Source organism: Ciona intestinalis, unplaced genomic scaffold, assembly GCF_000224145.3.
Source record: "Ciona intestinalis unplaced genomic scaffold, KH HT000308.1, whole genome shotgun sequence".
In the NCBI taxonomy this organism is placed as follows: Eukaryota; Metazoa; Chordata; class Ascidiacea; order Phlebobranchia; family Cionidae; genus Ciona; species Ciona intestinalis.
In genome coordinates this window covers 1-11427 of record NW_004190629.1, presented here as the reverse complement: position 1 = coordinate 11427, position 11427 = coordinate 1, and the positions used below count along the sequence as shown (strand labels likewise).

At 34.0% G+C, this 11427-nt stretch overlaps 1 protein-coding gene and 1 long non-coding RNA gene across 3 annotated transcripts; both read left to right on the top strand.

Annotated features, from left to right (window-relative positions):
• Positions 1-11421, top strand: LOC104265586. Its single transcript, XR_717202.3, has 2 exons — positions 1-68; positions 11366-11421. It is a non-coding gene; the product is annotated as an uncharacterized LOC104265586 (long non-coding RNA).
• Positions 5336-11092, top strand: LOC113475383. Of its 2 annotated transcripts, none has more exons than XM_026839482.1 (2): positions 5336-6667; positions 7436-11092. In XM_026839482.1, exon 2 carries the CDS (start codon positions 7440-7442, stop codon positions 10938-10940), a length of 3501 nt encoding a protein of 1166 aa, XP_026695283.1. In that variant the 5' UTR covers positions 5336-6667; positions 7436-7439; the 3' UTR covers positions 10941-11092. The 2 variants fall into 2 exon arrangements, with proteins under 2 accessions (XP_026695283.1, XP_026695284.1); XM_026839483.1 differs by lacking the exon at positions 5336-6667 and having other exon boundaries at positions 7306-9921; positions 10357-11092.
• Positions 11422-11427: the final 6 nt, after the last annotated feature.

Below are 11427 nucleotides of genomic sequence, written 5' to 3'. Positions count from 1 at the left end.
GATAGGAAGAGCCGACATCGAAGGATCAAAAAGCAACGTCGCTATGAACGCTTGGCTGCCACAAGCCAGTTATTCTATGTGTCAACGTCCTGAAAGGTCAAGTTACAAAAATGAAGTAACGCCTGTAACGGTAAGTAACATATATGTAACTTGTATTATATATAGTGGTAACTTTTTTGACGCGTTTTTTTTTTTCTGGAAATAGGCCCGTAAGCATTGTTTTGGATAAGTAATGATGTTTAATACAGTTTAGCATAAAAATTATGACTTTTTTTTTTCAATATTACTAATTTTTTATTAAAAACTTAAAAAAATAAAAATTTCTCAAAAAATGACTTTTTTCATTTTTTTTGCTGGAAATAAGCTGGTATTGCCCGTAAGCTTTGTTTTGGATAGGTAATGATGTTTAAAACAGTTTAGCATTAAAATTTTATCATTTTTTTTAATATTACTAATTTTTCATTAAAAACTAAGAAAAATCAAAATGTCTCAAAAAATGAAATTTTTCATTTGTTTGCTTGGAATAAGATGGTAAGCATGGCTTTCAATACGTAATCATGTATGAAACAGTATTAGGTCACTTTAAAAAAACTACGTTCTGAAAATAGCCTTTAAAAAAAATCGAAGTTCCGAAATAAAACTTAAAAAAAAAACAAAGTCCCGAAAAATGCCTCGGAAAAAAAACTAAGTCCCGAAAATGAAAAAAAAGCTAAGTCCCGAAAACAGCCTTTGAAAAAAACCAAGTCCAAAAATTGTCTTTTAAAAAAAAATATGTCCCGAAAATAGCCTTTGAAAAAAAAACTAAGTCCCGAAAAAAAAAAAAATTCAAAAATTGCCATTTAAAAAAAAGGCCCGAAATTTACATTTGAAAAAATCTAAGTCCCGAAAATAGCCTTTGAAAAAAAACCAAGTTCGAAAAATGAACTTTGAAAAAAAAAACTAAGTCCGAAAATGGAAAAAAAAACTAAGTCCGAAAATGGAAAAAAAAACTAAGTCCCGAAAATGAAGAAAAAAAAACTAAGTCCCGAAAAAAAAAAAAAAAATTTAAAAATTGCCATTTAAAAAAAAGACCCAAAATTTACATTTGAAAAAATCTAAGTCCCGAAAAATGAACTTTGAAAAAAAAAACTAAGTCCGAAAATGGAAAAAAAACCAAGTCCCCAAAATGAAGAAAAAAAATCTAAGTCCCGAAAAAAAAAAATTTTAAAAATTGCCATTTAAAAAAAAGACCCGAAATTTACATTTGAAAAAATCTAAGTCCCGAAAAATGAACTTTGAAAAAAAAAACTAAGTCCGAAAATGGAAAAAAAACTAAGTCCCCAAAATGAAGAAAAAAAATCTAAGTCCCGAAAATAGCCTTTGAAAAAAAACCAAGTTCCGAAAAATGAACTTTGAAAAAAAAAACTAAGTCCGAAAATGAAAAAAAAACTAAGTCCCGAAAATGAAAAAAAAGTCTTGAAAATTGCCATTGACAAAAAGGCCCGAAATTAATTTGGATATGTAATGATGTTTAAAACAGTTTAGCATAAAAATTTTATCATATTTTTTCAATATTATTAATTTTTCATTAAAAACTTAGGAAATTCAGAATGTCTCAAAAAATTAAATTTTTCATTTTTTTGCTTGAAATAAGATGGTAAGCATGGCTTTCAATACGTAATCATGTATGAAACGAAACAGTATTAGGTCACTTTAAAAAAACTACCGTCCCAAAAATAGCCTTTTAAAAAAAAACTAAGTACCGAAATAAAACTTGAAAAAAAAACAAATAACGGTAAGTAACCGTTATAGTAACCGTTAAAACATCTCTCAAAAAACTCTTTATTTTGAAATTTTAACTAATGTTTTTTGTAATTTTTTATCTATTTAAAACTTGCGGATATAGGTCCATCAGAAAGGATTTGGATAGGTAATTCATGTTCATTCCATTTACAAAGTTTAAACAACTTATTTAGACCTTTTTATGTTAAGCAGTCATAGATGCTCTACCCTGTCTGCTGAATTTGAAAACGTGTATATGTTAAATGTGAGGTTTAATTCAAATATTAGAAACCCTGAAATCACAAACAAACGATATAAAACAAGTAAACAAACATGAAAAAACATGACAAATTTATGTTTCGTTTATTTACACAACGTTCTTCCAAATTGTCTTGTTTTGCTAGGTGGTTCTGTAATGTCCAGTCATTGCTTACTTTATATTTTCTTTAGCGTTTACCTTTGTCTTCTTGATAGGTGTTTCACTGAAATCACTCTGTTCTTCAAATGTAGCGAACAGATCCTGGCTTGCAGTTTGTTCATGTTCTTCCCTACATTTCTTTTCTTTTTTTCTTGCCTTACTTTTCAATTGTTGCTTTTTGGTTTTTAGTTGTTTCTTTTTTGTTGATGTCACTTTTTTTTCGGGGCTTGAAAATTTTTCTTTTCCTACATCTTCGTCCGATGAACTATTAATTTCTTGTGAGGATGACTTCTTTAATGCTGTTGAGTGAGGTCGATTAGCAAGTACTGTTTTTGTATTCTTTGTTTTTACTGACTTGTCCTTGGTTGTCACTTTATCAAGAGAACTGGAAGAGTCATATGTATCAAACATCCTTGCAGACGTTCCAGGTTGAGATGTAACTTTCATATCTCTCAAGCTTTTTTTACAATTAACTCTCTGAGTTGATCTTCCCCGCTTTAAATGATCCGAAACAACAACATCGGTGTATGTTTCCAACGTTGGATAACGTTTGAACTCTTTTAAATTGTTAGTATCAGAACAGGTTGCAGAAACTTCGTCCAAATTTGTAAAGATGTATTTCGCAACTTTTATATGAATTGCCATTAAATACAAAGAAGAACCAACATCGAGAGCTGTATCAATATATGCTTCATCGAGATCTGACATTTGGTTCAGCTCTCGAGCAAAAGAATGCACTTTTCTTCTTGCTTTACCTTCATCTATTCTACTCTCTTCATCCTTTCCTGGTTTTGCAAAGAAATTAGACAGCTTTGCAAGTTTTAATATTTTGGTATTAGCAGGCTCCAAAAAAGATGATTCGCTAAGCAAACTCAAATCTTCCATTGCTCTCTTCCAATTCGACGAAATTGTGTCAGAAAATTCAGACATGGCAATTCCGGGACGGCAAAGCCATTCGGTTGTAAAATGTTTAATTCTACCATCAATAAAGTTGTCTGTTCCAGTTGCTGCAGGAACAGTTGCTACCCCATAAGGTCTTAAAAAATCCTTCGGGAAATGCTGAAAAAATGCAATTCCTCCTTCTGGGTTCTTCCTCTTGGTGGGAGTTCCTTTTTCAGACATTATCAAAATGAGGTATTTATAAAAAATTGCAGTAAAATTGAACGAACAGGTTCTTTAATACTGAAAAGCAAAAAAATGTTATGTTTCTATAAACCTTAAGCACATTTCACTTCCAATTATTCTCAGACTTGTACAAACATTTACACACAACATATATTACCTAACATTCTGATTAAGATATGCTTTTATCCAGCATACTCGTAATATAATACACTCACATTAATAAAATCATCTTATACTTGACTTAAACCTTGTTCACATTACAAGACACAAAGAATTTCAAACCACACAATTTTCTTTTCCATACTGAGTGCCAATGTTACTAATCTTATGCTCACCCTAATCTGCATGGCATTACAGTTATGACAACTTGATATTTCTAACTGAATGGTCACATCTGAAATCAAAAGTGAATGGTATTAGGAAAAACTGTACGCCTTTAATATTAAACGATGGTCATTACTATCCTTTTTTATAAAGCTTTGCTAAACAATTTTCGTGTTAGAAACTGCAAATCCTTTCACAAAACATTGCAGGATGTTTCTTATCAATAATCTCCAGCTACACAACAACAATAACAATGCCGGACTGACACATTGCACAAAAGTCGCACGATCCTTCTAGACTATTATACTTCAGAGTCTGTACTGCCTGATTCCAATCTAACTGTGGGAGCCAAATCCTGCCGTTATAAACTTTCAAATAGTCACTCAATGACAATACTGGGCTTATTCCACGAAAAGTTTTTTTCTATGCAATCTAATGACACTGTGCAACGCTTTGTATCTTATCATACATTAGAATGCCTACCCACGAAATAAGATAGCATGGGGGATCGGTCGAACTGACAACCATAGTGTTAGTCATATCGTGGAAGATGTAGATATCTCAAGTAAACAATAACTTTTATCATCACAAATAACACTGCCGTACCTGCCACATTGATTAAACTACTCAGTTTAGGAATGTAACTCAAGCAATTTCTAATGTCACTAATGAAATGTATGATCATACCAATATCTTTTTTGTAAACCCATTATACCGGGACATGTTATTCATCCCTTCAATGCATCAACATTCGGTTTCAAGACAGTAATCGTGAACTGCATATTAACACTAAAAATTTTCATTACACATCCCTTTCATTGCTTAAATTATCTTTAAGCAATTCATTACATTCAAACTTAAGTATATTTCACTTACAATTATTCTGAAACTTGTACAAACATTAACACACCACATAAAGTACCTCGTATTCGTATTAATATATGCTTTTATCCGGAATACTCTTAATATAATACACTAACTTTAATAAAAATCAATTTCTGCTTTACCTAAAACTTTTGCTCACCAAAAGCACAGTAAAGCTTTTGCTCACCAGAAAGTGCACGGCTTTGGAATTAAGACAACTTGCTATTTCTAACTGAGTCGTCACATCTGAAATCAAAAGTGAATGGTATTAAAAAAATTGTACGCCTTTTATATTAAACGATGGTCATTGATATCCCTTTTATAAAGCTTTGCTAAAGAATTTTCGTGTTACAAACTGCAAGTCCTTTCACAAAACGTTGCAGGATGTTCCTTACAAATAATCTCCAGCTACACCACAACAATAACAATGACAGACTGACACATTGCACAAAAGTCGCACGCTCCTTCTAGACTATTATACTTTAAAGTCTGTACTGTCTGATTCCAATTTAACTGTGAGAGCCATATCCTGCCGTTATTAACATCCTAAAAGTCACTCAATGACAATACATGGCTTATTCCACGAAAAGTTTTTTTTTATTCTATGCAATCTACTGACACTGTGCAACGCTTTGTATCTTATCATACATTAGAATGCCTACCCACGAAATCAGATAGCATGGGGGATCGGTCGAACTGACAACCATAGTGTTAGTCATATCGTGGAAGATGTAGATATCTCAAGTAAACAATAACTTTTATCATCACAAATAACACTGCCGTACCTGCCACATTGATTAAACTACTCAGTTTAGGAATGTAACTCAAGCAATTTCTAATGTCACTAATGAAATGTATGATCATATCAATATCTTTTCTGTAAACCCATTATACCGGGACATGTTATTCGCCCCTTCAATGCATCAATATTCGGTTTCGAGACAGTAATCATGAACTGCATATTAACACTAAAAATGTTCATTACACATCCCTTTCATTGCTTCAGTAATATTTAAATAATTCATTACAGTCAAACTTAAGTATATTTCACTTCCAATTATTCTGAAACTTGTAAAAACAATAACACACCACATAAAGTACGTCGTATTCTTATTAAGATATGCTGTTGTCCAGAATACTTGTAATGTAATACACTAACATTAATAAAATCATCTTATGCTTTACCTAAAACTTTTGCTCACCAGAAGCACAGTAAAGCATTTGCTCACCAGAAGGTCCACGGCTTTACAGTTATGACAACTTGCTATTTCCAACTGAATCGTCACATCTAAAATCAAAAGTTAATGGTATTAAGAAAAATTGTACGCCTTTTGTATTAAACGATGGTCATTGATATCCTGGTGTGTAAAGCATTGCTAAACAATTGCCGTGTTAGAAACTGCAAATCCTTTCACAAAACATTGCATAATGTTTTTTACAAATAATCATGAACTGCATATTAACACTAAATATTTTCATTGCACATTCCTATTATTACCTCAGTTATATTTAACTTATTCAATATTTCTTTCAAACCTTTAGACACATTACTATTTATTACAGCATACACATGTTGTTCACAAATAAACGTGGAAATTACATATACAAGCAACATAATCACCCAGTTACCCGATTAAACGTTCGCTTATTTCTTCGTTTAAAGTATTGTAAGCAATTTTAACCGGTATAACAATCGGTGGTCGTTTTATTCGTTTTTTGTGGAACTCCACCCACGAAATAAATGGTTGTATATTTCTTGAAACGACACGTTTTCCCCTATTTTCATGCATTACATTTTCAAACAATATGATTTACTTCAGCAATTGCACTATTTCACTGCAGGATATTTTTTTGCTTATCATAACAATGAATTTCGCCACTTCTGCCGTATCAGATAAAGAAACGGTTCGCTCTAATTCCCTGCAGGATACTGGATTACTGCAGGAACTGACACCTCTTTATCCCTATCTGTCTGTATCTGTCACCACAGGCAGTCATGTTTAAAAAAAGGTTATGGGTATAAGTAACGACTGTCAAATCAAACACAAACATTGTACAATTGTTAATATCGAGTTAAACCATAGTTCAGATGTTAGCAAAAGTACAACGTACAGATCAGTTCATAAGTATGCAGTACAATAAAATGTAGTTCTATGTGAATGTTAATAATGGAAGGTAAGTAAGTAAATAGTCGTGGTGAAATACATTGTAAAATAGTGCAGTATATTACCCCTAAAAATTATGTGCCCGTTTGGTGTCGCTGTTGTCTATGTACATCTAAATTGTTTAACCGGAAATTAGTATATTTTTAATTAATGTAACCAGGTAAACAAGGTTTTGTCTAATTATGTTTAAGTTATGTCATATGGAAGTATTAATTTAAAATGTCGCAACACAGTTAATAACCGCGATAAATATAATTACCGAATGGTGGCGCTGTTGTACATCTAACCCTAAATCGTAAAGTCACTTGGTTTTTATTTTGATTAAGCTAAATTCGAAAAAAATATAAGTAGCACATGTAGATCAGTTTATAATTGTGCAGTACAATAATATGTAGTGCTATGTGACTGTTAATAATGGACTGTAAGTAAGTAAATAGTCGTGGAGAAATACATTGTAAACTAGTGTAGTATATTTAAATCTAAATCGTTAAACATGACCTGAAATTAGTATTTTATTAATTAGTGTAATCATATAAACAAGGTTTTATGTGATCATATTTGAGGTATGTCATAGATCAATATTACTTTAAAATGTCGCTGCATACTTAATTAACCCCGATAAATTAAACAAACGAATGGTGCCGCTGTTGTACATATAACTTCAAATCGTACAGTCACTTGGTTTTTATTTTGATCAAGCTAAATTAATATGCAGGATAGTATGGTCTTACATTACATTTAAACCATAATACAAAAATAAGACATCTTTTGTCTTCAGCATCATGACAGACTGTGAATTGTACTGGGGTAACTACAAACAAAACTGTATATTAATGGATGAACACTTGCAAGAAAAAAAAAGTCAAGCTGAACATATTGTGAGTACAAGAATGGAACAAAGAATTGCGAAAGGTGCAGCATTTTCTGCTCAGAGATGTATTACTGATGATAACCACCAATCGACAGGTCAACGCATAGGTGACCAATTGAAACAATGGATTGTCTACAATTCCTGGTCTTACTGTCAATTATGCATGTCAGTGGCTCCAGTGAGCATTCGTCCAACTTTCAGGACATTAACACCTCCGTTAACCAAGCAATGCATATGTACGAAACAAAGGTACCACATTCCAGCACTACAACATTGGCCAAAATTTCTGCAAAACTTAACTGAAGAAGATCAACAAGTCCTTTCCATATATACCTTGCATATTGGCAGCACTTCCAGAAAGCAACATGGTTATCGTTTTAAAGATGGCGGTGTTGCAGCAACTCTGTCGAAAAAATTTGTACATCAAAAAATAGATATCATTGAGGACGGTTCAAGGAAACATAAACTGCGTAATGCTTACCACTGGTTATGCCAAGCAACAAACAGCAAGTACAACGACTTTATACAGAAACACCGACAAGGAGATTTACCACAACGGGTTCCTTTCTACCAAATGTTTAAAATTCCATGTATGGAGACTGCAATTTGGCCGGTGATGTATCCTTTTAATTACTTGTGCGAATCTGAAGCTTGTGGTGGTCAGACACATTTAAGCACAAAGAAAGGTTTCAGTCTAAAAGTTTTGAGTAACATTACAGATTACAGTACATCTTTTGCAATGTTACGTTTTCAGTACGACCGTTGGTTGTACAAAACTATTTCTGGAGCTATAGAATCGGGTAAAAAAATGCAATGCAGTCCTGCCCAATCTTTAGAAGGAAAATCGTTTTCCCCTACGTTCTGGAAGTGGCAACATTATTATTTAATCGATGCTGTAAATCAATTCGGACCCCCCGACATTTTTATAACCATAAGTCCATATGAATGGACGTTTCCTCAACCTTTTTGGCTCAAACAAAGAATGGCAGAAACCGGTTGCCGTGCAACTACAATTGCTTCAGCTGAAACACTTTGCATTGCTCATACGTTGCAGGAGGTACTACGAGGTTACATTTCTGGAAAAAGCAAGAGCAAGTGGACCAAGCACTTGCTTTCAAACCACTGTAACTCACGACTTAAAAATCTTAAAACTTATTTCTACAGATTCGAATTTCAGCAACGTGGAACATTGCATGTGCATTACATTGCTTGGTTAGACAAAACAAGTGCAATAGATACTGATCGTTTATTTGGTCACATACCTACGAGCAGTAAAGTTTGTGCTGAAACTGTGTATCTTACTCAAACTTCAAAAACTGGTCCAAAAGGCGTACAAGTTAATGAAGGTCCCACATATATAGATCCAGTAAATCATAAAATAATTCTGCACCGTCCGGCCACAGACCATGCATTAAATTTAAGGCAATATTTTGACACCCTTGCTTATTCTTTACAATGTTCAATGGATGTGCAATTAACGGATCAACATGGTATGTTAATGCGATACGTGAGCAGTTACGTCAGCAAAATGAAAGATAATACAATGGCCATCCGCGATCTTTACAGTGATGTTAGTGGTTGCGATGTTGCCTACAGATACTTGTGTGAATTGGCACCATGTGAACCGGAAATGATAATGGCTTTGTCCAATGTGCGAATGGCACATACCTCATCCAAAACCAAACGGTTTGTTGTTCCTTACTTTGACAAAGTATATACAAACAAAACTGTTACCAAGTATTTAGAACGTCCACATTCTGATGCAACAATGTCCCTATTCAAATATATGCACACCTACAGTTGGGTCGGTGATCAACAAGTGAAACGTTACAACGAAAATATTGTTGTATTAGTTGGTTTTAAAAGTGCTGCAATAACAAGTGATCAGTTCTTTTTTCAGGATGCTCTACTTCACAGACCGTTCACTAACGTAAAACAGCTGCTACATGTGCAATTCGAAAATGTTCCAGATGATTTAAAAATGTTTTCTTTTGCAGTGCATAATAGATGGAACTTTTGGAAATGCAACAAAAAAATTCGTGAATTTTCAAGGGGTCGCGGGGATCTTTCGTTTTATACAGAATCATTTCTATCATACGTTGACAGTTTACGTCACACATGGAAATGCTGGTTACAAAATTCCATTTCGCCTGTTCACTTAAATGTGCCAAAACCAATTACAAATAGTTCAATTATTTTTAATGTACAACAACAAAACTTCTTTACCACAGTACTAAACACAGTTGACAAACGTTCAAAAAATGTTTCATTTACTGCCCTCAAATTCTTTTTATTAACAGGGGAGCATGGAACGGGTAAGAGTGAAGTGCTTCGCAGAATAATTGAAGTTTGCTGCACAAACAAACATCGTGTTCTTCTTGCCACGCCCACAGGTTTCCTATGCAGCACGTACAAAGCCTTCCTTCCAGATTCCGTTACATGTGACACTGTTCATTCCGCATTTAAAATAGGCATAGCCCGTGAACAAGAAAGCTTTACTAATTGGAGTTTACGAATGTTTGACATAATACTTTTAGATGAAATCAGTATGGTAGCAAAAAAACACTCACACCATATTATTTCCAGTATCCGATCTATGCCGAGACCACCAATTACAGTTCTTTGCGGTGACCCATTGCAATTGCAACCATTCGGACCAAATAAACAAGACTGTAAAAGCTTATTTGACGACAAACTACTCATGTCTCTTTGCCGTAAATTCACACTCTTCACTCAATTTCGGTCCAAAGAGCAATGTCTGCACAATTTCCTAGCACTAATCCGTTACTGGAAACCAACTAAACATCAATTGAACTCTTTCATTGCAGGTCTTACAGAGTCAGATTCAAACCAACCAACAGAGGACGATGTTATATCTGTGTACAAACGCAATCCCAACACAAAATTTTTAACATTCACCAACAAGGGAAGTGCTTTCATCAATGACACCATATGTTGCCATCTCTTTTGTACAACACCACCTTTGGGTTTTTTTATTATGGAAAACAACAAATCAGAGCCAAGACCTCTTTATGAAGGAATGTTCATGAGAATTACAGAGAACAGGGATAAATCGCGACGATATGTAAATGGTCAATGTGGCATTGTTCGCAAAGTTTTCCAAAAAATTGTCTACCTGGAGATAGAAAACTCTTGCTTCGTCCGAATCTATCCCATTTCCAATGAAAAAGGCGGGCGAATGTATTACCCATTTACACCAGCATATGCTTCCACCATCCACAAGTCGCAAGGACAAACACTGCAGAAGGTCTGTGTCTGGTTCGATGCACCATCCCTGCCAGAAGGTTGTGCATATGTTGCACTGTCCAGAGTTAAACAAAGAAACAGTTTGGTTTTCCTCGTGCCGCCAACTCCTGCTCATTTCAAGCCAAAGAATTATATTTTCCATTAAAACGTAGAGCTTTAACACAACCAACCAATGTAATATTTTTTACCTAGTCAGTCGCGAATATGTTAATAATTTTTTTTAGTTCTTCCACACCTTTCAAGACAAGCATATACCAAGATCATAAGATTGCAGTTGATAAATAAAAGTATATTGGCAGTCCGACACGAATATGTTAATATTTATTTTCACTTCTTCCACACATTTCGAGACAAGCATATACCAAGATCATAAGATTGCAGTTGCAAAAGAAACGTATATTGGCTAATTGTATAGTCTATAATTTTACGACAAAATGGTTAATTGCAAAATGTTAAGACAAATTATGTGGTTGCAAAATTTAGTTTCGAAAGTTTGGGTGCAACAAGCAGTCATCGGAGCAAGCAGGGTGGGCTACGGGTGGGTGTGGTCGAGTCTCCTGCAGCCCCTAGCTTATCCCTGTGGTAACTTTTCTGGCACCTCTTGCTTGAAACTCGCAAGTTCAAAAGGATCG